At 47.4% G+C, this 27,114-nt stretch overlaps 3 protein-coding genes across 9 annotated transcripts in view; 1 reads left to right on the top strand and 2 right to left on the bottom strand.

The window, feature by feature from the left end:
- Positions 1-1,782: 1,782 nt before the first annotated feature.
- Positions 1,783-16,294, bottom strand: GNPTG (N-acetylglucosamine-1-phosphate transferase subunit gamma). Its single transcript, XM_077274816.1, has 11 exons — positions 16,194-16,294; positions 11,963-12,017; positions 11,506-11,573; positions 11,047-11,101; positions 10,628-10,711; positions 10,414-10,507; positions 7,707-7,821; positions 7,551-7,633; positions 7,343-7,471; positions 4,042-4,120; positions 1,783-2,217 (listed from the first exon to the last, which is right to left on the bottom strand). Exons 1-11 carry the CDS (start codon positions 16,225-16,227, stop codon positions 2,111-2,113), a joined length of 903 nt encoding a protein of 300 aa, XP_077130931.1. The 5' UTR covers positions 16,228-16,294; the 3' UTR covers positions 1,783-2,110.
- Positions 16,141-26,889, top strand: TSR3 (TSR3 ribosome maturation factor). 6 transcript variants are annotated; one of them, XR_013218067.1, is made up of 9 exons: positions 16,324-16,381; positions 16,472-16,551; positions 17,132-17,258; positions 19,603-19,819; positions 20,602-20,795; positions 20,892-21,065; positions 22,498-22,561; positions 22,897-23,157; positions 23,561-23,698. XR_013218067.1 is itself a non-coding variant. In XM_077274815.1 (8 exons), exons 3-8 carry the CDS (start codon positions 17,144-17,146, stop codon positions 23,105-23,107), a joined length of 975 nt encoding a protein of 324 aa, XP_077130930.1. In that variant the 5' UTR covers positions 16,141-16,305; positions 16,472-16,551; positions 17,132-17,143; the 3' UTR covers positions 23,108-23,215. The 6 variants fall into 6 exon arrangements, 2 of the variants coding, with proteins under 2 accessions (XP_077130930.1, XP_077130929.1); XM_077274815.1 differs by lacking the exons at positions 16,324-16,381; positions 23,561-23,698 and adding an exon at positions 16,141-16,305 and having other exon boundaries at positions 22,897-23,215; XM_077274814.1 differs by lacking the exon at positions 23,561-23,698 and having other exon boundaries at positions 22,897-23,215.
- Positions 24,634-27,114, bottom strand: part of BAIAP3 (BAI1 associated protein 3) — a 292,957-nt gene continuing 290,476 nt past the window's right edge. For both annotated transcript variants that reach the window (XM_077274813.1, XM_077274812.1), the window contains exon 34: positions 24,634-26,866. In XM_077274813.1, coding sequence (XP_077130928.1) covers positions 26,766-26,866 — 101 coding nt within the window. In that variant the 3' untranslated portion in view covers positions 24,634-26,765. The remainder of the gene's footprint in view (positions 26,867-27,114) is intronic.

The raw sequence follows: 27,114 nt of genomic DNA, 5'->3' as shown, positions 1-27,114 counted from the left end.
GAGAAAAAAAAAACCTTTTACACTATAGCATTTATGCAATGGTTTACAAAATTCATGGAATTATTTTTATTATCAATATGGGAATTAAAATAATAATTTTTGATCTTTAATGCTTGTGTTTGGTTTTCTTTTAACTCCTTCGCGACGTAGACACATTTTTCACCTACCAAAATTTTCAGTTCTGACCAGTGGTAATAACTTCAGAAAGCTTCCACATATAATAATGAATTTGAGATTGTTTTAGTGACACATTGTACTTTATATAGATAAAACCATAAAAACCTCCCATAGGGGTGGAGCCGCATATTCATCACTGTAATGAGCGGTACCAAGTGACCGCTCATACAGGACGAGCTGCAACGCTGAGAGGAAGCATCGAGGGAGCTGGGTGAGTATTTTCTTTCCAGCGGGCGGGCGCACAGGGGGTGGGAGGGGGTTGGTTACCGAGAACTTTATTTTAACAACAAAAAAATAAAAAAACAATGATTTTCATTCCTTCTCTCCAGCGAACGCTGCTGGAGAGAAGAAATGAATGGCGGCTTCAGCACCCAAAGCAGGGGACAGCTCTTATCTCTAGCGCTGTCTCCTGCACGGTCCGTGTGGTACCCAGTCGGCACACGGCTGCCGCACGTGTGCCACACTGATGTGCCACGTGAGCACACGGACAACTCAGGTACCGGAATTATCTGGACGTGTGAGACTGGCCTCAAGTGTGTGACTGGGGAATTAATTGTCCAGCCAGTTTTTTGTTTTTTTTTACCTCTGTGTTGTGTGGAGGGAAGGAAGTCTCCATACTGAAGCTCCTGTGAGAGCGGCTTTGTCCCAGAAGTACTGGGCACGACGGTGTAAGAACTGGTTTTTTTTTGAGCTGTACAAGCTGTTATTTTTTTTTGGTTACCATTTTGGGTTTTTGATACAATAAACCACCCAGAGACTTTAACCCCACGTGTGCCTGCGTCTACCTGCAGCTAAGTGAGCCAACCTTCCACTATATACGGTACGGAAAGTATTCACACCCTTTAAATTTTTCACTCTTTTTCATTGCAGCCATTTGGTAAATTCAAAAAAGTTCATTTTTTTTTTTTTTCTCATTAATGTACACTCTCCACCCCATCTGGAATGAAAAAAACAGAAATGTTGAAATTTTTGCAAATGCATTAAATGAGAGAAACTAAAATATCAAATGGTCATAAGTATTCAGACCCTTTGCTCAGTGTTGAGTAGAAGCCCCTTTGAGCCTGTACAGCCATGAGTCTTCTTGGGAATGATGCCACAAGTTTTTCACACCTGGATTTGGGGATCCTCTGCCATTCTTCCTTGCAGATCCTCTCCAGTTCCGTCAGGTTGGATGATGAACGTTGGTGGACGCCATTTTCAGGTCTCTCCAGAGATGCTCTGTTGGGTTTAGGTCAGGCCTCTGGCTGGGCCAGTCAGGAATGGTAGTATAATGGATGTGTGAAGTGGGCTTTATTGTGATTTTTGGGGGGCAGACCGAATACTGTAGACAACAGTTCAAGAAATGCTTTTATTTATCTTTTTTTTTTCAAGTGGTGAGACTGTTTTATTCTTCAGGTCAGCAGAATTACAGTGATACCAGATTTATTTGGTTAGTGAAATAATAATAATAATAAAAATTCAATTCCGCCATTACTTTTTATTTTATTTTGATCATTTTGTTGTAAAAAATAATCTGGCAACAGGATTCTCCGGGTAAGGATGATTATGGCGATACCAAATTGTACGGATTTTATTTTAGTGTGGTAGAGAAAAAAAAAAAAAAAATTAAATTTATTTTACTTTAAATTCCGCAGCACTTTACACACATTATCATCACTGTCCCCATTGGGGCTCACAATCTACATTCCCTATCAGTATGTCTTTGGAGTGTGGGAGGAAACCAGCGGAAACACGGGAGAACATACAGATGTTGGTGTACTAAGAAAAATCAACAATTATGGCATTGCAAGTTTTCTTTTCTTCTGACTTGTTTTTCCTCATTTTACACCTATATGATAAGAAGCCATAGAACAAGAATGTCGCGTGTTTTTGGCTTATAGCAAGAAATGATTGACCGTTTCTAAACGTCCCTGTGGTCGTGCCATGGCCGCAGCTAATGTTCATCCCGGTCTCCGGTGTCCCCACGGAGCCGATATTTCTGTTCGCCCCTTGGAGTTGCTGGGACTGAACTCACAGGATGTAATTCTGCGTTAGACGATCCTGGAGGGAAAACGGACGCAGATGTCATAAAGCATCGAAATTAGTTGCAATGATTTGCATTTTTTGTTTTCTATACATATTATAAATGGAGATGTATCCGGAAGAGAACCAGTGTTCTGTTCCGGATACATCTGGACTACATACTCTCTGACGCGCTCTTCAAAGCCAAGACGCCTTTTTCTCGTTTGCAAGATATATCTACAGTAATAGCTTCAAATAATTAAAATAGAATATTTTATATATATATATATATATATATATATATATATATAGTAATAAGTAATAACTTAATAAAATCAAGAACAAAAGGGTCTAATAATATGTATATTAGAATTTTATTTTTAAGTTTAGAATTTTTGTATTTTATTACCGTATAAGCCGAGACCCCCCTAATTTTGCCACAAAAAACTGGGAAAACTTAATGACTCGTGTATAAGCCTAGGGTGAAAAATGCAGCAGCTATCGGTAAATGTCAAAAATAAAAATAGATACCAATAAAAGTAAAATATATTGAGACATCAGTAGGTTAAGTGTTTTTGAATATCCATATTGATTCAGGAGCCCCATATAATGCTCCATACAGTTCATGATGGCCCCATAAGATGCTCCATACAAAATACGCCCCATATAATGCTCCATAAAGTTTATGATGGGCCCCATAAGATGCTTCATACAAAAATATGCCCAATATAATGCTGCACAAAGGTTGATTATGGCCCCATAAGATGCTCCATAGAAACATTTGCCTCATATGCTGCGATAAAAAAAATGACATACTCACCTCTTGTCCTGAGCAGGCGGGGACACCGGCACTTGCGATATCCACCACCGCTCTGTCTTCCGGCTCTCTGCAGTGACTGTTCAGGCAGAGGGCGGTGCGCACACTAAACACATCATCGCACCCTCTGACCTGAACAGTCACAGCCAGAGGACGCGGAAGCCGGAGCGGTGCACGGTGGTGGAACGGGGACAGGTGAATATCGCATGGCTCACCTTCCCCGTCATACTCACCCTCCCGGCGCGGTCCCTGCTTCTTCGATGCGATGGTCTCTGACGGCGGCAGCTTGTTCCTATGTTAAGCGGTCACTGGTACCGCTCATTAAAGTAATGAATATGCGGCTGCACCCCTATGGGAGTGGAGTCACGTCCATATTCATTACTTTAATGAGCGGTAACACGTGACCGCTGAACACAGGAAGAGCTGGGGGCGCCTGAGAAGCAGGGACATGCAAAGATGTGCTGGGAGCAGGTGAGTATGATGGACAGCTGCCGCTTCCCCTCCCCCGCCGACCGCCTGGGACAATGACTCGAGTATAAGCCGAGAGGGGCACTTTCAGCCTAAAAATATGGGTTGAAAATCTCGGCTTATACTAGAGTATATACGGTATATGTAATACAAGAAAGGAAATTGCATGCATAGTATTTACATAATATAGTGTACATTGTATTCGCTGTACTCGGCTATCTTTTTCAGTCCTATATTACATACATGCATCCCAATGCCTATATATTACACGTATAGCTCTGCTGCATACACACATTACATGCATTAACAATGATGGGAATACATGCAGTGTGTGCCGGCAGAGCTGTAGGCCTGTAAGTGTCTTATAGACGTCTCTCCGTTACGAAGCTGCTTATACCATCAGGTCGTAGCTGTATCCCCCAAAATAAAAGGAATAATTGTGATTATTTTTGTCAATAAGTGTATTAAACCTCTTCTACGGGGGCACTCGATGCAGGGTGGACAACATGACCGTGTGATTGCTGCATTATCCTCAATTTACCTTCTTTCCTGCAACTTGTTTTGACTCTTGCACTCACCGTTTTTGAGATAAGAAATGCCGTGTCTTTCCAAAATGCCTTGTAGCCTCTTTATCTCCTCGGACAGTTCGGTGTGATCCTGAGAAGAAACCATTGAATACATCTCGTTAGGCCCTACACCAGAAACCTGCACCAGGAGCAGACATACCTTCACAGTGTCACCCCCTACAGGACACTGACCAGCTCGGTACATACCTGACTGCACAGTGTCGCCCCCTACAGGACATTATGACCAGCTATGTACAAACCTGACTGCACAATGTCGCCCCCTACAGGACATTATGACCAGCTATGTACATACCTGACTGCACAGTGTCACCCCCTACAGGACATTATGACCAGCTATGTACATACCTGACTGCACAATGTCGCCCCCTACAGGACACTATGACCAGCTAGGTACATACCTGACTGCACAGTGTCGCCCCCTACAGGATGCTGTGTGACCAGCTATGTATATACCTGACTGCACAGTGTCGCCCCCTACAGGACACTATGACCAGCTAGGTACATACCTGACTGCACAGTGTCGCCCCCTACAGGATGCTGTGTGACCAGCTATGTACATACCTGACTGCACAGTGTCGCCCCCTACAGGACACTGACCAGCTCGGTACATACATGACTGCACAGTGTCACCCCCTACAGGACATTATGACCAGCTATGTACATACCTGACTGCACAATGTCGCCCCCTACAGGACACTATGACCAGCTAGGTACATACCTGACTGCACAGTGTCGCCCCCTACAGGATGCTGTGTGACCAGCTATGTATATACCTGACTGCACAGTGTCGCCCCCTACAGGACACTATGACCAGCTAGGTACATACCTGACTGCACAGTGTCGCCCCCTACAGGATGCTGTGTGACCAGCTATGTATATACCTGACTGCACAGTGTCGCCCCCTACAGGATGCTGTGTGACCAGCTATGTATATACCTGACTGCACAGTGTCGCCCCCTACAGGATGCTGTGTGACCAGCTATGTATATACCTGACTGCACAGTGTCGCCCCCTACAGGATGCTGTGTGACCAGCTATGTATATACCTGACTGCACAATGTCGCCCCCTACAGGATGCTGTGTGACCAGCTATGTACTTACCTGACTGCACAGTCTCGCCCCCTACAGGACATTATGACCAGCTATGTATATACCTGACTGCACAGTCTCGCCCCCTACAGGACATTATGACCAGCTATGTATATACCTGACTGCACAGTGTCGCCCCCTACAGGACATTATGACCCGCTATGTATATACCTGACTGCACAGTCTCGCCCCCTACAGGACATTATGACCAGCTATGTATATACCTGACTGCACAGTCTCGCCCCCTACAGGACATTATGACCAGCTATGTATATACCTGACTGCACAGTGTCGCCCCCTACAGGACATTATGACCGGTTATGTATATATCTGACTGCACAGTGTCGCCCCCTACAGGACATTATGACCGGTTATGTATATACCTGACTGCACAGTGTCGCCCTCTACAGGACGCTGTGTGACCAGCTATGTACATACCTGACTGCACAGTGTCGCCCCCTACAGGACATTATGACCAGTTATGTATATACCTGACTGCACAGTGTCACCCCCTACAGGATGCTGTGTGACCAGCTATGTACATACCTGACTGCAGTGTCGCTCCCTACAGGACATTATGACCAGCTATGTACATACCTGACTGCACAGTGTCACCCCCTACAGGACATTATGACCAGCTATGTACATACCTGACTGCACAATGTCGCCCCCTACAGGACACTATGACCAGCTAGGTACATACCTGACTGCACAGTGTCGCCCCCTACAGGATGCTGTGTGACCAGCTATGTATATACCTGACTGCACAGTGTCGCCCCCTACAGGACACTATGACCAGCTAGGTACATACCTGACTGCACAGTGTCGCCCCCTACAGGATGCTGTGTGACCAGCTATGTACATACCTGACTGCACAGTGTCGCCCCCTACAGGACACTGACCAGCTCGGTACATACATGACTGCACAGTGTCACCCCCTACAGGACATTATGACCAGCTATGTACATACCTGACTGCACAGTGTCGCCCCCTACAGGATGCTGTGTGACCAGCTATGTATATACCTGACTGCACAGTGTCGCCCCCTACAGGATGCTGTGTGACCAGCTATGTATATACCTGACTGCACAGTGTCGCCCCCTACAGGATGCTGTGTGACCAGCTATGTATATACCTGACTGCACAATGTCGCCCCCTACAGGATGCTGTGTGACCAGCTATGTACTTACCTGACTGCACAGTCTCGCCCCCTACAGGACATTATGACCAGCTATGTATATACCTGACTGCACAGTCTCGCCCCCTACAGGACATTATGACCAGCTATGTATATACCTGACTGCACAGTGTCGCCCCCTACAGGACATTATGACCAGTTATGTATATACCTGACTGCACAGTGTCGCCCCCTACAGGACATTATGACTAGCTATGTATATACCTGACTGCACAGTCTCGCCCCCTACAGGACATTATGACCAGCTATGTATATACCTGACTGCACAGTGTCGCCCCCTACAGGACATTATGACCCGCTATGTATATACCTGACTGCACAGTCTCGCCCCCTACAGGACATTATGACCAGCTATGTATATACCTGACTGCACAGTCTCGCCCCCTACAGGACATTATGACCAGCTATGTATATACCTGACTGCACAGTGTCGCCCCCTACAGGACATTATGACCGGTTATGTATATACCTGACTGCACAGTGTCGCCCCCTACAGGACATTATGACCGGTTATGTATATACCTGACTGCACAGTGTCGCCCTCTACAGGACGCTGTGTGACCAGTAATGTACATACCTGACTGCACAGTGTCGCCCCCTACAGGACATTATGACCAGTTATGTATATACCTGACTGCACAGTGTCACCCCCTACAGGATGCTGTGTGACCAGCTATGTACATACCTGACTGCAGTGTCGCTCCCTACAGGACATTATGACCAGCTATGTACATACCTGACTGCACAGTGTCGCCCTCTACAGGACGCTGTGTGACCAGCTATGTACACACCTGACTGCACAGTGTCGCCCCCTACAGGATGCTGTGTGACCAGCTATGTACGTACCTGACTGCAGTGTTGCCCCCTACAGGACATTATGACCAGCTATGTACATACCTGACTGCACAGTGTCGCCCCCTACAGGACATTATGACCAGTTATGTATATACCTGACTGCACAGTGTCGCCCTCTACAGGACGCTGTGTGACCAGCTATGTACGTACCTGACTGCACTGCGCCAGTGACTCGAAGCTCGGAGATCGGGGCTGGTTTGGTCGCACGTCGCTTTTGTTCTCTAAGGACTTTAAGTATCCGGCTTCTCGAAATATATCCTGAAGTAGTTTCTTATATCCCTGCAAAGAACAACCTGCATCATATTCCTAAGCATGGATGACCCCGCCATATTCGCCCCCGCTGCGGGCTGGTGGGCACCTGCTCAGTAATAAGCTCCTCATATAAGGACTGTTCGGCTTCGTCCCATCGGCTTCTCATTGTTTCTCCGAGAGTCGGGTAGACTGCGACACAAGAGCAAGAATTAATGGTGGGAAGATCAGGAGGTGCTGCCAGCATCTCCCCTGGGGGGCCTACCTAGCAGTGAGTGTGGGTGGCACACCAACGGGGTCTCAAACGTCATGGAGTAGACGCACGTGCTCGGCTCCGACACCGCGGACAGCTTGTTGCTCCTTCCACAAACCAAGTGAACCTGTGTCCAATGTGACAGCGTTAGGTGCATACGGATGTAGATGAGGAGGCCGGACATGGCGGCTATGTGCACACCTTGCAGATTTGCCTGCAGATTCGCAGCAGTTTTCCATCAGGTGTACAGTACCATGTAAACCTATGGAAAACAAAATCCGCAGTGCACATGCTGCGGAAAAAAACGTGCCGAAACGTAGCGTTGTGTTTTCTGCAGCATGTCAATTATTTGTGCGGATTCCGCAGCAGTTTACACCTGCTCCATAATAGGAATCCGCAGGTGAAAACTTCCCAAAAAACGATGGAATTCTGTGGGTAATCTGCAGTGCGTTTTACCTGCGGATTTTTAAAAAATGGTGCAGAAAAATCCGCACACGAATCCGCAACGTGTGCACATAGCCGGAGACGCGATCACACCACACGGAGGACGGGCCTAGATAACCAGGTATGCCGGAAGTCATACCGTCACTACCCTAGATCACCAGGGATGCTGACCGTCACTACCCTAGATCACCAGGGATGCTGACCGTCACTACCCTAGATCACCAGGGATGCTGACCGTCACTACCCTAGATCACCAGGGATGCCGGCAGTCGTACCGTCACTACCCTAGATCACCAGGGATGCCGGCAGTCATACCGTCACTACCCTAGATCACCAGGGATGCTGACCGTCACTACCCTAGATCACCAGGGATGCTGACCGTCACTACCCTAGATCACCAGGGATGCTGACCGTCACTACCCTAGATCACCAGGGATGCTGACCGTCACTACCCTAGATCACCAGCGATGCCGGCAGTCGTACCGTCACTACCCTAGATCACCAGGGATGCCGGCAGTCATACCGTCACTACCCTAGATCACCAGGGATGCTGACCGTCACTACCCTAGATCACCAGGGATGCTGACCGTCACTACCCTAGATCACCAGGGATGCTGACCGTCACTACCCTAGATCACCAGGGATGCTGACCGTCACTACCCTAGATCACCAGGTATGCCGGCAGTCGTACCGTCACTACCCTAGATCACCAGGGATGCTGACTGTCACTACCCTAGATCACCAGGTATGCCGGCAGTCGTACCGTCACTACCCTAGATCACCAGGGATGCCGGCAGTCGTACCGTCACTACCCTAGATCACCAGGGATGCTGACCGTCACTACCCTAGATCACCAGGTATGCCGGCAGTCGTACCGTCACTACCCTAGATCACCAGGAATGCTAGCCGTCATACCGTCACTACCCTAGATCACCAGGTATGCCGGCAGTCATACCACCGTCACTACCCTAGATCACCAGGGATGCCTGCCGTCATACAGTCACTACCCTAGACCACCAGGGATGCCGGCCGTCATACCGTCACTACCCTAGATCACCAGGGATGCCGGCCGTCATACCGTCACTACCCTAGACCACCAGGGATGCCGGCAGTCATACCGTCACTATCCTAGATCACCAGGGATGCCGGCAGTCATACAGTCACTAGCCTAGATCACCAGGTATGTCGGCAGTCATACCGTCACTACCCTAGATCACCAGGGATGCCGGCAGTCATACAGTCACTAGCCTAGATCACCAGGGATGCCGGCAGTCATACCGTCACTACTCTAGATCACCAGGGATGCCGGCAGTCATACAGTCACTAGCCTAGATCACCAGGTATGTCGGCAGTCATACCGTCACTACCCTAGATCACCAGGGATGCCGGCAGTCATACCGTCACTACCCTAGATCACCAGGGATGCCGGCAGTCATACCGTCACTACCCTAGATCACCAGGGATGCCAGCAGTCATACAGTCACTAGCCTAGATCACCAGGTATGTCGGCAGTCATACCGTCACTACCCTAGATCACCAGGGATGCCTGCCGTCATACAGTCACTACCCTAGACCACCAGGGATGCCGGCCGTCATACCGTCACTACCCTAGATCACCAGGGATGCCGGCCGTCATACCGTCACTACCCTAGACCACCAGGGATGCCGGCAGTCATACCGTCACTATCCTAGATCACCAGGGATGCCGGCAGTCATACAGTCACTAGCCTAGATCACCAGGTATGTCGGCAGTCATACCGTCACTACCCTAGATCACCAGGGATGCCGGCAGTCATACAGTCACTAGCCTAGATCACCAGGGATGCCGGCAGTCATACCGTCACTACTCTAGATCACCAGGGATGCCGGCAGTCATACCGTCACTACCCTAGATCACCAGGTATGTCGGCAGTCATACCGTCACTACCCTAGATCACCAGGTATGTCGGCAGTCATACCGTCACTACCCTAGATCACCAGGTATGCCGGCAGTCATACCGTCACTATCCTAGATCACCAGGGATGCCGGCAGTCATACCGTCACTATCCTAGATCACCAGGGATGCCGGCAGTCATACAGTCACTACCCTAGATCACCAGGGATGCCGGCAGTCATACCTTCACCAGAGATGTTGGCATATATGCCTCCATTACTGTACACCATTACGGACACTGTAATGAAATCTATGAATCTGTGTAATATTGCTGTCTGCTTTGATGTATATATATATTGCATTGTTATACAGCTGCTCAGCAGCACAGACTGCAGGTAAACCTTAGTTTGTCGGTTCATGTTTCCACAGGAGTCACCGGATCTCATCCACATGCCTGTGAACGTGTTGTTCTCTATTTCCCACTCTTGCCATATCCTAAAACAGAACAGCAGTCGCCTCAGTATTCCATAAGTCCAGGTGAGGGCACATATTTCTTTCCTCCGATAGATCCATTACATCTTAGCCTGAGAATCCCCGTCCCCAATGTCGCCTTACCCCAATATCCCGCTGTAGGCGTTCCAGCGGAAGGTCTGCTCGTGCTGCGTGACATTGTGAAAAGGGCAGAACTCGTACTTGTATCTAATGTGGTGAAGATGGGAACGAGAGGGTTAATGCACGAAGGTCACACATACCCCAATACTGCTCTGCGGCCCCCAAACATAGGACATGCAGCCAATCACTCCGATACTATAACTGGCATTCTGTTTGCAAAATACTGAAACCAGAGGCTGCCGGGAAGAATATAGTTAATTTCCTCCCAGCAGCCTCCGGATTGAATCACCGCTCAGTACACAGTGATCGGCGGCTGTAACCGGACCCCGGCACTGACTGTCAGCCATCTATGGAGCATATCAGTGCTCAAGGACCCCAATCTGGGTCATCTGCTGAGCCCCCCCATATACCACTTTACTTACGTGGATTCCACAAAACTGAAACATTTTCCAGCCAACCTGAAAAGATGTGGGGGTCCTGCAAATACAAGCGGGAACAGGAAAAAAACATCACCCAGGATAATGGCGTCTAGTACCCAAGGCCCCCAACAGGTCATGATTGGAGGATACCCTAGAGAGAGAGCACCGATGGCAATAATTACATGCCACACCAAGGAAATCCTGGAAAGATGACCTGTTGGGGAACCTAGAGAAATGGTTCCGTAAAGGAGCTATTTTTTTTTGTAAACAGCGCCACACTTCTCTCCAGGTTGTGTATGGTATTGCAGCTTATCCCCATCCTTTTAATATGAGTTGAGATGCAATACCACAAACAACCTGAGGACAGAAGTGGCGCTGTGTATATTAGAGAGAAGACCATTTACAACCTGCCCATTATCATGTCCTGTGCCTCGGAGCATTAGTAGAATAGTTTAGTGTTACCTGAGACCGGAGAGGGCTCTGTCCTTGGCTGCAGCTTGTTTGTCTGCGATAAGAACGGATTGTTCAACCTTGGAGAGAAGTGAATATGGCCGTCACCACATGTTCATTCACAAGCAGCCAAGAAATAGGAAAACTGTCCGTATAAACCACATAAGCGGACGGACCCCACGTGTCGGCTTTACTGGTACAGTTATATCAGGGACATCTATACATGCACATGGAGAACCAGAACAGCACAGCTCCATACAGTGGCCGTTATCGGTACTGCAGCTCGGCTCCTATTCATGTGAATGTGATCTGAGCTGCAGTACCCGAGCACGGCCACTGTATGGTGTACAGAGCTGCTATGAGTAGTGGGGGTGTCGGACCCCCACTAATCTGATACTGGGGACCTCTCCTGGCGATCAGCCTTCAGTATCCAGAGGCTATAAAAGAACACAAGAAGGTTTTCACCGACCCGAACGTGTTGGGTTCCTCCACAATCTTCATCTTTGTAGCAGCCGCATCATAGACTGAAAGACAAACCGATATATTATAGCCGGGAGTGTAATAATCGATAACGTCCGACACTGAGCGACCAATCAGATCGCGGCTTCATGTGTCAGGGGAGAATAACACTCCGCTATAAAGGGCCCCGGCTCCAGGAGAGACGACTGTGGTCTCCAAAATTCGGGGCGGTGGTCCCCGATATACGGTGCTGTGTCCCCAATATATGGTGCGGTGTCCCCAATACACGTTGCGGTGGTCCCCAATATACGGTGCGGTGGTCCCCAATATACGGTGCGGTGGTCCCCGATATACGGTGCTGTGCCCCCAATATACGGTGCGGTGGTCCCCAATATACGGTGCGGGGTCCCCAACATACGGTGCGGTGGTCCCCGATATACGGTGCGGTGGTCCCCAATATACGGTGTGCTGTCCCCAATATACGGTGCGGTGGTCCCCAATATACGGTGCGGTGTCCCCAATATACGGTGCGGTGTCCCCAATATACGGTGCGGTGTCCCCAATACACGTTGCGGTGGTCCCCGATATACGGTGCGGTGGTCCCCGATATACGGTGCGGTGGTCCCCGATATACGGTGCTGTGTCCCCCGATATACGGTGCTGTGCCCCCAATATACGGTGCGGTGGTCCCCAATATACGGTGCGGGGTCCCCAACATACGGTGCGGTGGTCCCCGATATACGGTGCGGTGGTCCCCAATATACGGTGTGCTGTCCCCAATATACGGTGGTGTCCCCAATATACGGTGCGGTGGTCCCCAATATACGGTGGTGTCTCCAATATACGGTGCGGTGGTCCCAATATACGGTGCTGTGTCCCCAATATACGGTGCGGTGGTCCCCAATATACGGTGCGGTGGTCCCCAATATACGGTGCTGTGTCCCCAATATACGGTGCGGTGGTCCCCAATATACGGTGCGGTGGTCCCCACTATACGGTGCGGTGGTCCCCACTATACGGTGCGGTGGTCCCCAATATACGGTGCGGTGGTCCCCAATATACGGTGCGGTGTCCCCAATATACGGTGCCGTGTCCCCAATATACTGTGCGGTGTCCCCAATATACGGTGCCGTGTCCCCAATATACGGTGCCGTGTCCCCAATATACGGTGCCGTGTCCCCAATATACGGTGCCGTGTCCCCAATATACGGTGCCGTGGTCCCCAATATACGGTGCGGTGGTCCCCAATATACGGTGCGGTGGTCCCCAATATACGGTGCCGTGTCCCCAATATACGGTGCCGTGTCCCCAATATACGGTGCCGCGGTCCCAATATACGGTGCTGCGGTCCCAATATACGGTGCCGTGTCCCCAATATACGGTGCGGTGGTCCCCAATATACGGTGCGGTGTCCCCAATATACGGAGCGGTGTCCCCAATATACAGTGCCGTGTCCCCAATATACAGTGCCGTGTCCCCAATATACGGTGCGGTGGTCCCAATATACGGTGCGGTGTCCCCAATATACAGAGCGGTGTCCCCAATATACAGTGCGGTGTCCCCAATATATGGTGGTGTCTCCAATATACGGTGCGGTGGTCCCCAATATACGGTGCGGTGTCCCCAATATACGGTGCGGTGTCCCCAATATACGGTGCGGTGTCCCCAATATACGGTGCGGTGGTCCCAATATATGGTGCGGTGTCCCCAATATACGGTGCTGTGTCCTCAATATACGGTGCTGTGTCCCCGATATACGGTGCGGTGGTCCCCACTATACGGTGCCGTGTCCCCGATATACGGTGCGGTGGTCCCCACTATACGGTGCCGTGTCCCCAATATACGGTGCGGTGGTCCCCAATATACGGTGCCGTGTCCCCAATATACGGTGCCGTGTCCCCAATATACGGTGCCGTGTCCCCAATATACGGTGCGGTGTCCCCAATATACGGTGCGGTGTCCCCAATATACGGTGCCGTGTCCCCAATATACGGTGCCGTGTCCCCAATATACCGTGCCGTGGTCCCCAATATACCGTGCCGTGGTCCCCAATATACGGTGCGGTGTCCCCAATATACGGTGCGGTGGTCCCCAATATACGGTGCGGTGGTCCCCAATATACGGTGCGGTGCGGTGGTCCCAATATACGGTGCGGTGGTCCCCAATATACGGTGCGGTGGTCCCCAATATACGGTGCGGTGGTCCCCAATATACGGTGCGGTGGTCCCCAATATACGGTGCGGTGGTTCCCAATATACGGTGCGGTGTCCCCAATATACGGTGCGGTGGTCCCAATATACGGTGCGGTGTCCCCAATATACGGTGCGGTGGTCCCCAATATACGGTGCGGTGGTCCCCAATATACGGTGCGGTGGTTCCCAATATACGGTGCGGTGTCCCCAATATACGGTGCGGTGGTCCCAATATACGGTGCGGTGTCCCCAATATACGGTGCGGTGGTCCCCAATATACGGTGCGGTGGTCCCCAATATACGGTGCGGTGGTCCCAATATACGGTGCGGTGTCCCCAATATACGGTGCGGTGGTCCCCAATATACGGTGCGGTGGTCCCCAATATACGGTGCGGTGGTTCCCAATATACGGTGCGGTGTCCCCAATATACGGTGCGGTGTCCCCAATATACGGTGCGGTGGTCCCCAATATACGGTGCGGTGTCCCCAATATACGGTGCGGTGGTCCCCAATATACGGTGCGGTGGTCCCCAATATACGGTGCGGTGGTTCCCAATATACGGTGCGGTGTCCCCAATATACGGTGCGGTGGTCCCAATATACGGTGCGGTGTCCCCAATATACGGTGCGGTGGTCCCCAATATACGGTGCGGTGGTCCCCAATATACGGTGCGGTGTCCCCAATATACGGTGCGGTGTCCCCAATATACGGTGTGGTGGTCCCCAATATACGGTGCGGTGTCCCCAATATACGGTGCGGTGGTCCCAATATACGGTGCGGTGTCCCCAATATACGGTGCGGTGGTCCCCAATATACGGTGCGGTGGTCCCCAATATACGGTGTGGTGGTCCCCAATATACGGTGCGGTGTCCCCAATATACGGTGCGGTGGTCCCCAATATACGGTGCGGTGGTTCCCAATATACGGTGCGGTGTCCCCAATATACGGTGCGGTGGTCCCAATATACGGTGCGGTGGTCCCAATATACGGTGCGGTGTCCCCAATATACGGTGCGGTGTCCCCAATATACGGTGCGGTGGTCCCCAATATACGGTGCCGTGTCCCCAATATACGGTGCGGTGGTCCCAATATACGGTGCGGTGGTCCCAATATACGGTGCGGTGTCCCCAATATACGGTGCGGTGGTCCCAATATACCGTGCCGTGGTCCCCAATATACGGTGCTGTGTCCCCAATATACGGTGCGGTGGTCCCAATATACGGTGCGTGGTCCCCAATATACGGTGCGGTGGTCCCCAATATACGGTGCGGTGTCCCCAATATACGGTGCGGTGGTCCCCAATATACGGTGCCGTGTCCCCAATATACGGTGCGGTGGTCCCAATATACGGTGCGGTGGTCCCAATATACGGTGCGGTGTCCCCAATATACGGTGCGGTGGTCCCAATATACGGTGCGGTGGTCCCCAATATACGGTGCGGTGTCCCCAATATACGGTGCGGTGGTCCCAATATACGGTGCGTGGTCCCCAATATACGGTGCGGTGGTCCCCAATATACGGTGCGGTGTCCCCAATATACGGTGCGGTGGTCCCAATATACGGTGCGTGGTCCCCAATATACGGTGCGGTGGTCCCCAATATACGGTGGTGTCCCCAATATACGGTGCTGTGGTCCCAATATACGGTGCTGTGTCCCCAATATACGGTGCGGTGGTCCCAATATACGGTGCGGTGGTCCCCAATATACGGTGCGGTGGTCCCAATATACGGTGCGGGCAGGATCTATCCTGATCATGTAATGGACACATAGGGGAACTACTAGTCCCAGCATAGCACAGCTAATAGGTCTACAAGCCCCATAATACAGCATTTACAGGAACTACAACTCCCAGAAGTACTGCGGGGACTATAAGTCCCAGAATTCCCTATCATTATAGATGGAACTACAAGTCCCAGAATTCCCTGAGATTGCTGCAGGAACTACAAGTCCCAGAATGCAGTGACAAGACAGAACACTGCCTTCGTTGCTGCGGCTTTCAGACTCCATGACACGTCCTAGCTGTAACATTGGTGACCAATCTCCTCACCTGAACACAGGAGAAGCCACAGCCAGGCCGCCATGATGCGCGGTCACATGACTATTCCACCACCCGGAAGTGGAGCAGAGGAGATATTGTGAGTGACGTCCAGAAAAATGAGGTAATGTGAGGCGGGAGGGCGAGTGTGCGTCCGGGCGCAGCGCTCTGTCTGCAGATCACTGACTGATCTCATGAAGGTGTATAAAGCATACATATAAATATATAGAATATACATAAAGTGTATGTGTGAGGAAGTCTGGTAACATTGGGATTATGTCATCCATCAGGGAGTAAGAATCCTGGCGAGGCGGAGACGTGAAACTAATAATTGCTGTAGGGAAACACGTGAGGAGAGGTCTGCGGAGAGGTGAGATGGGGAAGGCGGATAGTGGGGGTTATCGTCCTGTCAGCGGCCGCAGGCGCCTCATGGGGGTCGTGATATCACAATGGGGGCTCCTGTTTTCTGTACGGACACAACCAGTGTCATATAGCGGCTCTCTGCTTCTCACAGTGATGGAAACCTTCTAACGTTCACAAGCAAAAAACTCCTAAACCCCCACAGCCGAGAGCAGGACGTCTGCTAATAGCAGCAATGGCTGCTGGTTGTGTAGAGATGTAGTCATAAATCTAGAGTAATAGCCATATGCAAATTAGACTAGAGGTGCAGTGGGGGGCGTGTCTTTGTACGGGTAACACCCCCTCATACTGACACGCCCCCACTGCACTTCTAGCCTGATTTACATATGGATATTACTCTAGATTTCTCATAACTTGGTCTGTACCAGAAGGAAATGTCCCCACATTATGGAGAAGCAGCGTTTCTGGGTGTCGGTGCCCGGGGTGGGCTTCCTGGGCCGGCCGAGAGGCACAGGCACTGATGTGGAGGGGTATAGGACAGTGTGTGCTGTGGCCGTAGCCCCCCGTACAGTCCGCGTCATATATTCCAGCTGTGAGCGGCCATGGGGCGAAAGAAGCCGCAGAAGGTCGGGCGACCCCAACACAAGGAGTCGAGGTTTAAGAAAACGTCCAAGAGCCTGGAAAGCTTCACCAGCGAGGTGCACGAAGCGCTGGACGGTGAGTACTGGCCCTGGTGACTAATGTGGGCAGAAATGTGTCCGACCGCGGCAGAGCCCCCCAACATTGTGGCCTGGAGAGCCACAGTCTATGCCGAGAAATCCTAGAAGCCCCCCGTGTGCTGCTGTGTAAGGGGGGGACGCGGGAATTCATAACCTGCAGAGTAATAATGCCCCGAGTGTCCCCTCCTATAGTAATAATGCCCCAAGTGCCCCCTTATATAGGAATAATGCCCCGAGTGCCCCCTTATATAGTAATAATGCCCCGAGTGTCCCCCTTATATAGTAATAATGCCCCAAGTGCCCCCTTATATAGTAATAATGCCCCGTGTGCCCCCTTATATAGTAATAATGCCCCAAGTGTCCCCATATAAAGTAATAATGCCCCGAGTGTCCCCCTTATATAGTAATAATGCCCCGTGTGCCCCCTTATATAGTAATAATGCCCCAAGTGCCCCCTTATATAGTAATAATGCCCCAAGTGTCCCCTTATATAGTGATAATGCCCCGAGTGTCCCCTTATATAGTAATAATGCCCCAAGTGCCCCCTTATATAGTAATAATGCCTCGAGTGTCCCCTTATATAGTAATAATTCCCCGAGTGTCCCCATATATAGTAATAATGCCCCGAGTGTCTCCTTATATAGTAATAATGCTCCGAGTGTCCCCTTATATAGTAATAATGCCCCGAGTGTCTCCTTATATAGTAATAATGCCCCGAGTGTCTCCTTATATAGTAATAATGCCCCGAGTGCCCCCTTATATAGTAATAATGCCCCGAGTGTCCCCTTATATAGTAATAATTCCCCGTGTGCCCCCTTATATAGTAATAATGCTCCGAGTGTCCCCTTATATAGTAATAATGCCCCGAGTGTCTCCTTATATAGTAATAATGCCCCGAGTGTCTCCTTATATAGTAATAATGCCCCGAGTGTCCCCTTATATAGTAATAATTCCCCGTGTGCCCCCTTATATAGTAATAATGCTCCGAGTGTCCCCTTATATAGTAATAATGCCCCGAGTGTCTCCTTATATAGTAATAATGCCCCGAGTGTCTCCTTATATAGTAATAATGCCCCGAGTGTCTCCTTATATAGTAATAATGCCCCGAGTGTCTCCTTATATAGTAATAATTCCCCGAGTGTCCCCATATATAGTAATAATGCCCCGTGTGCCCCCTTATATAGTAATAATGCTCCGAGTGTCCCCTTATATAGTAATAATGCCCCGAGTGTCTCCTTATATAGTAATAATGCCCCGAGTGTCTCCTTATATAGTAATAATGCCCCGAGTGTCCCCTTATATAGTAATAATTCCCCGTGTGCCCCCTTATATAGTAATAATTCCCCGAGTGTCCCCTTATATAGTAATAATGCCCCGAGTGTCTCCTTATATAGTAATAATGCCCCGAGTGTCCCCTTATATAGTAATAATGCCCCGAGTGTCCCCTTATATAGTAATAATGCCCCGAGTGTCCCCTTATATAGTAATAATGCCCCGAGTGTCCCCTTATATAGTAATAATGCCCCGAGTGTCCCCTTATATAGTAATAATGCCCCGAGTGTCTCCTTATATAGTAATAATGCCCCGAGTGTCCCCTTATATAGTAATAATGCCCCGAGTGTCCCCTTATATAGTAATAATGCCCCGAGTGTCCCCCTTATATAGTAATAATGCCCTGAGTGTCCCCCTTATATAGTAATAATGCCCCGAGTGTCCCCCTATATAGTAATAATGCCCTGAGTGTCCCCTTATATAGTAATAATGCCCCGAGTGTCCCCTTATATAGTAATAATGCCCCGAGTGTCCCCCTATATAGTAATAATGCCCTGAGTGTCCCCTTATATAGTAATAATGCCCCGAGTGTCCCCCTTATATAGTAATATTCTCCCAGGTGTCTCTGTCCTGTGGACATTATTACAATTAAAACTGGTGCTCACCTGGTCAGACAGCCACAAATCAGGGGTCTGCGCTCCATAGGTTGGGGGACCCCTGTAGTAGGGCATGTGTATATTATAGAATGACGTCTCCTCCTTCGGATTCCCATTTGACAGCTCATTCAGGATCAGTGGGGGTCCCAGGGCAAACCTCCTCTATAATGTATATTACTGCCAATGACAGCGCCATATAGTGCCTGAATAATCGCACACAGTAACTGTACGAGCCTCATACACTGCCGCTATAATAGAGCCCCAATAACAGGGCCATAAATAGGAGCACCTAAATTATACCGCCAAACAGTCACACGTCCTGAGAATACCGCCTCATACACTGAACATATAACTGCCCTAGTCCTAATGCCCCATGGTTCCAGCATGATGACTTTTCTTCTTCACCCCCTGCAGCCAGTATTCAGGGGGACGCAGCTGGAGACGATGGAGAGAGCAGGGTGAAGTTTCCATGTCCCCTGGCAATGTGGGAGCTGGGCCACTGTGACCCCAAGAGATGTACAGGTCGAAAGCTGGCCCGGAAAGGTCTGGTCAGGACCCTGCGCCTAAACCAGAGGTTCAATGGTCTGATCCTGAGTCCTATGGGGACGCTGTATGTATCCCCCGCTGACAAGTAAGTCGCACACAACCAAATAGGACAAACACATTTTTTACTTTGATATTAGACTAGTTAATCTAAGGGGGAGACTTTCAGCAAGCAGAGCAAGTAATTGATGAAGTTCTCTAACATCACAAATCCACTAGGTGGCAGCACTCCTCTACTTGAAGAGTTCCCATAAGTAATATATTCTCACGCTTGGACTCTATGATCAGGACAACCCCGTTTTTTTTAAATTGGAGTTCTGTATATATGTGTGTGTCAGGTGTCAGTGCATTGGAACATGAAGATGCACTTATAGCTTCTTAGTCTCACGCTGTATTCCCTGTCTAGCACCACCCCCTTCTGATTGACAGGTCCGTGGCCATGTACCAGAGCAAACGACCTGTCAGTCCGCCGGGGGAGGTTGCTGCTGGTTAGGTAGTACAGCGTGAGGCTGAGAAGCTGTAAGTGCATCGTCTTTTTCCAAATCATGTAGATACAGAACTTGGCACAATTTCTTTTTGGGGTCATAAAGGGATCAACTTGTTTGTCTTTTAAAGGTCTACACAAGCGTATTAATGGTTTGGAGCCTTAACGTCACGTGCAGATTAGCCTGAGAGTGCATTAAAGCGTGTTTATGCAGTTGACACGCCCCCGAGGAACCTCCAGGTTAATTTGCATGCGGCTTCAAAGCTCGATTTCTCAGCGCTGACACATCGGATCACTACAAGACAGGTATTGGTTTTCTCACTGTTCTGTCACCTGTACATCTGTGCCAGAATGATTTTATATTTATATGTTCATGTGACGATCAGGCAGATCGTTGCGGATGGCGGGGTCGCAGTTATTGATTGTTCCTGGGCAAAGCTGGACGAGACGCCATTTACAAAAATGAAAGGAAGCCATCCTCGACTCCTGCCGTACCTGGTGGCTGCCAACCCGGTCAATTACGGCCGTCCCTGCAAACTGTCCTGCGTGGAAGCTTTTGCTGCAACTTTTTGCATTGTGGGTGAGTAGTGACGCCGCCATGTGTATGTACGACGATGGTCCGCCCGACGTCCGCTCGTCCCTCCCTCTCATTGGAATCTGATGTCTTTTTATTTAGGATTTCCAGATTTGGCCACAATTTTATTGAGGAAATTTAAATGGGGGAAAGTGTTTCTGGAACTGAACAAGGAGCTGCTGGATCAGTACAGTAAGTGCCAAGACGTGGAGGGAGTGAGCAAGGTAGAAGCCGAATTCCTGGCCGCAGACCACCATAAGGATGCTGAAGAGATAGGTGCGTGGCTCTGATTCTGGGGGGGGGTTGGCTCTGTATCTGGGGGGGTGCAAGGAGTTTTATTTATTTTAATACTCAAAAGTTCTTTTAGTAAAAAAAAATATATATAATATGTTATATGTTATGTTATAATATAATATGTTATATTATATATGTAATATAAGGGGTGTTTACAACTGATTTTTTATTTTTTTTTAATTATTATTATAATTTGTTTTATTAATTTTGGGTTTTTTTATGGTTTTTGATCCCCAGCGCCATCTTCTCTCAGCCCAGGAAGCTCCATCCGGCCATTGTCTTAAACTTTAGTCGGAAATATGAATGGCCGACCATGTAACGCATGGACAGTTTGTGGTGTAGAAGGGTCCACGAGCTGTAGCCCCTCTGAATGGCTTCTATATACCCTAATAGGGCAAACAGTAGGGGCTTGTCATGCTGGCAAAACCACTTTAACCCTTTCGGGTCCATTATTTGTTTTTGCGCTGTTTTTTTTCCCTCCCTTCTAAGAGCCATTTTTTTGTGCGTGCCAACATAGCCGTATGATATATAATTTTTTTGTTTTGTTTGTTTTTATCTTTACTTTGTAAGACACGTAACGTAATTTTTTTTATTATATATATATATATATATATATATATATATATATATATATATATATATATATATATATATAATTTTTTTTATTTTTTTTTTTTTCTGTTGATGGTACTGTGTAAAGTTTTTTTTTTTTTTTGCGTGTGAAGCTGTAGTTTTTATTGCTACCATTTCTAGATATTTACTACTTACATTTTTTATTGAATTTTTGGAAGTAGTGCTGCTACTGAAAAATGGCAGTTCTGGTTTGTTTGTTTTTTTGCCCCCTTTATGCCGTTTACCAAATGGGTTAACTTTAATGTTTTATTTCCTTACATTCGGATTTGAAGGTTATTTATTTATTTTTTTTAATTTTATTATTTTTTTACATTTATTACTTAGGGGACTTGAACTTTCTTGTATGATGTATTGCAATGCTATTTATTTATTTTACTCACTTATATAGCGCCATTAATTCCACAGTAGTAGTACAGCATGTAGTAAAAATAATGGTCTCTGAGGCCCAGGGATTGGTTAATAAGATGGCGGCAATAGGGACCTTTAGAAGGGCCTGTATACCATGGCAGTGTATCAGCGCCTGGTGTGGAACCTTTTAAATACGCAGGCAGTGATTGATAGAGGCAGATGCCGGCTGTATGATACAGCCAACACCTGCACTGTATAATGCAGGCTCAGCTCCTGAGCCCGCTGCTTACGCTCACAGCCTGTGTGTGTGACATACATGTACTTCATGGTGTAGGAAGAGCTTATAGGCGGCTTATCACGAGGTATGGGTTTTATTACAAAAACAATAAGCTTAATTAATATTTCCCAAATAACTTTTTAATTTGTTTTTCAGATCCATTCGATGTCGATTCTGGCAGAGAATTCTCAAATCCCAATAGAGTCATCTGTTCCAAAAGGTACATTTTTTGTTTTCATTTTTTGGGGTGGGAAGGGGGGAAAATTTATTTTTTTTAAAAAGTGACTTTTCCTACTTTAACCAATCAAATTCCAGTTTTAAAAATTTTCGCGAGCCCTTTTGTAAAATAAAAGTATGCAGATTTTTTTTTTGTAATCTGATACGGGGGAGACACATGGATCTGCAGAGGAGCTGTAAACCTAAAACGGTAGATTGTATGGTCAAATCGATGTGCATTTTTTAATTTCACAGCTGTGAAGGTAGAAATGGCTGAAATTTTGATTTTAGTGATACAGTTTTCAGTTAACGATAGACAGTCTTGTATCTTGAAATCAGATTCACCGATGATGACGACGACGATGAGGAGGAGGAGGAAGAGACCGATGAGGATGAAGAGGAGGAAAGTGGCGAGGGAGCAAAAGGAAGTGATCAAGACTCTGGAGAAGAAGGCAAGGAGAAGGATGAGGATGATGAGGATGGTGATGGTGCGACAGCCTCTAGTAAACCTGTTGTTTGGAAAGGAGTCAAAAAGAGACTCCGAGACTGAGCTGTGATCCGGGATCATCACATCGCACAACGAGGGCTGTATGACATCACGTATGTATAGTATTTTGTACAGAAAATGTCTGAAAATTAAAATTAATTTATAGTTTCATTGTGATCTCACCTTCACAATTCTTCCATCCATTGAACTTGTGAGTTTTTGGAGAATGTCTGCTTGGATTTCCTTACAAGACGTCAGGATAGCCTCCCCGAGCTGCTGTTTTGATGTGAACAGCCTCCCACCCTCATAGATCTTTTGCTTGAGGAGATACGCCAAAGGTTCTCTATAGGGTTGAGGTCAGGGGAGGATGGTGGCCACACCATGAGATTCCTTTTATTCCGATAGCAGCCAGTAACTCAGAGGTTTCTACGGATGGCATGGTTCTTTTTGTACCATTGAAGAAAGTGGTCAGTCAGAAACTTTATAAACTTACAGAAGTCATTTTCACACCTTCAGGAACCCTAAAGAGGCCTAACAGCTCTTTCACCATGATTCCGGCCCACAATAGGACTCTGTGCTGACGTTGCAGTCTTCTTAGGCGATGGTGGCCATCCATGGTTGAATAGCACTCATTAATAAAAAAAAGACTGTTTTAAAATTAGTTTTTATGTATTTCTGGGCTAACTGCAACCTCTCCTGCATGTGAGCACTGTTTAGGGGTGGCCAAATAATAGGTTTATACTCTGGAGGATCCTACACCTTGAGGTCCTCGGGATTCCACAGGCAGCAGCATCTTCAAATACCTGTTTGGCATTTTAGCAGCTGCTCTCTTAATCCAATGAATTTGTCTGGCAGAAACCTTTCTCATTATGCCTTTATCTGCACTAACCCATCTGTGCCCTGTATCAGCCACAGTACAATGATCATGGTTAAGTTTTTGTGAAATATTTAATGTTTTCATACCTTGTCCAAGGCAGCGCACTGTTTAACTCTTTTCTACAACAGAGGGATCCTATTTTCTTTCCCATATTGATTGAAGCCTGTGCCTACTTAAAGGATGTTTCACATTATTGAGTACTTTGTCCTTTAATCGGGCACCCGACAAACTAATTATCACGGTTGCTTGAGGTTGATTTCAGTGAGCCAGAGCGCCTTAGGCACAATACCTTCCTCGAGTTTAGGTGGAAAAAAATACACCTTTGACACTTTAAATCCAAACTGCATAATAATTTGGAACGTGGTGCATGTGGATGAACAAAAAAAAAAAATATATATATATATGGCTCTTGGAAGGGGGGGGGGGGGAGTGAAAATGAAACTGTTAAAATTGGCTGCTCAAGAAGGGGTTAAGAGAATTCACCCAATTAAGCATTATGACAGATATGACAGTATGGTGCCCTCTGGTGTTCAACCTGTATAGCAAAGTGAAACTAATAAAGCGCTATGTTAGCTGCCAGAGGTGGAAGGAGACTGATCCTGTCTGCTAACCTCAGTAGCACAGGTAGGAGGGAACAGACAAGCAAAAAAAATGTTTCTCAGGATATTTTAAGTATATGAATAGTAGTATAATGGAGAATTGGAGACAAGACCACCGTTATTTGACATTTTTATTAATTCAATGTAAAATACAAATATAAAACATTTGAATCCCACATGTAAAATAGACGTCGTCATACTGATCTCTGGAAACATTAGTATTTAGACAAATTCTACATTCAACTTACAGCAAGACCCCAGATCCTGTACCTAGGAGTGGTCCGGATACAGCGAGCGTGCCACGTTAGCAGGGCCACGGCCCGTGATGTGTAAATCGTCACCGTTACATCACAAGTGGATTATTCCTGCCACATAGCTGGACAACTACAAATTCAGAAAAGCTCGTCGGTGTGAAGTAGGACCTTACATGTCCAATAAAAACACTAAGGAAACTGTACAAGCCACTTACGTGTATTTTTTTTTTTCTTTTCATTTTAGCAGGTAGCAAAACAAAATACAAAGATGGCGTCTACGGCAGGGAAATTCTGGTGCCAGTTTATGGTCGGGTAGGAAAGACTGATGAACGGATAGACCCTGGAACCTGTATAGAGAATGCAGGGACTATACCTGTTTTCAATGTTTAGGGGGCGTTATACGTGATGACCACCCATGAACACCTCTCCTTGGTGCACTGATTAATTTCCTAATATCTTTTATAGGGATCACAAAAAACTGCTCAAAATCTGCTGTTTACAATATTTTTTGCATCCTCCACCAGGGGGCGCTCACGGTCTACATTGAAAGTGCACATATTATTAAATGGACCCAATGAGGCTAGTGTATTTACATGAAAAAAAAATCTATATACGAATGGCTGTCAGTCTGTGAAAGTTACCGTAAATGAGTTCCGTCTGGACTCCTCCTAAAATTCTCAACGTAACGTGAGGATTATGTAGAGGAGGTGACATGGATTTTCAGAGTAAGTACACCAGCCTCAACAGTTAATAGTGTATGTAATTTCTATTTTAAAATCTAAAGCAGCATCTCATCATTCAGTAACCAAACTACTCAGCTTATTATATAGAGATATAGGTAAATTTGTGGACAAGGGTAGTGTAATGTTTGTATGCAGGTGAAAAGTGAGACCCCCAAAGTCAATGTTACTGGTGGGCCCTTAGCATCCCAGTCCGACACTGACGGTGACTATTCTAAAGCCAAAATAATAATTAATAAGTGACAGTCCCTGGAATAGATTGATATAATTGCTGTGTCCTCAGGGTGTATATCTGTAAAGGATGCCGGACTTGAAGCGATCTGATGTTACGGGGTGGACGGTCACTGTATAGTATGTGTGTATATATATATATATATCCCTTTTCTTTTTGTAGATAGAACATTTTGCTACATTTCCTGGTAAAGTACAAAGCTTCCTGCCGCTACTTCGCACCATTGATAATAATAGCTTTTCGTGTTGAAACTTGGAGTCTAAATTTAACGCTGTTACCCTGTAACTGTATCACCGCGCTGGTATTATACGTCGTATTTCACGGCTTAGGGAGCACGGACTGGCCGGCTGCTCACCTAACCCGAGCTGGACCGCTCCATGTATTTCTATGCAGCTGTCATGTTCGGGTGGGGAGAGCCGACAGCCAGTCCGAGCATTACATTCTGATCTCGGTCCGATGTATATGACTGTTCTCTACAAAAGTTTGGGCACCCCGTATCAATTTGGTAATCCATTTTCCGATTGCAATAAGTATCTAGGGAGCGCAAAGTAAGTCTGGGGAACATTCTCGTTTTTCTGTCCCTGTCGGTGCTGAAATCGCATGCTATGGATTGTACAATCCGGCAGGTGGCGCTGAGCCGTTTGCTTTGTTTTAGGCCAATTATTGGCTATTGATGGGTCCCAGAATTTCCTCTGTGTAGAAGACAAAAGATCTTTTACCTGGTCGGTGAGACAGAAATCAATTCCATGATACACCGGTTATTACAATATTCATTTAACACTTAATATTCAAAACTTCAGTTCTCAAAAAACGGACTAAAAACTTACAAACGATAGAGATTAACGAAGGAAAAAAAGTCAGAAAGTTTAAATAAGTTTCATCTCTTCCCTTCCAAAGGGGCTTTTTGTTTCGACACAATACAGCACAACTGTGTTGTCTCCCCCTGGCAGACAAGGGGTTAAAATATTTACTTTTTTTTGTTTTTTCTTTCCCTTTTTTTCTACAGTATAAATAATATTTCAGTCGTCCTCCATAAACTTCTCCAGTTCCCGAAGTTTCTTCACAAAGTCTTGCGCTTCTTTGTCCATTCTGCCGTCTAGCATCTTCAGAATCGACTTCACTGGAACAGAGGAAACAATTGAAAAAGGGATAATTAAAAAAGGAAAATGGAACCGACCAATCAGAGCTCAGCATTCATTTCGTAAACTTGTGTGTCCAAAGTAAAACCAAGATGGAAATGTATCATCTATTCATGAGATGGGTAATAACCCTCTGAATTCTGAGGGTCCCACCAATCACCAGACTAGGGCCACGTTCCTCATCGCTGGAAATGATGGAAACCATCATTTCCCCGCAGCATTTCTTGTG

This window comes from Ranitomeya variabilis, chromosome 7 (genome assembly GCF_051348905.1).
Source record: "Ranitomeya variabilis isolate aRanVar5 chromosome 7, aRanVar5.hap1, whole genome shotgun sequence".
In the NCBI taxonomy this organism is placed as follows: Eukaryota; Metazoa; Chordata; class Amphibia; order Anura; family Dendrobatidae; genus Ranitomeya; species Ranitomeya variabilis.
The sequence above is the reverse complement of the archived record's forward strand: the minus strand, read 5'-3'. Positions and strand labels throughout refer to the sequence as shown.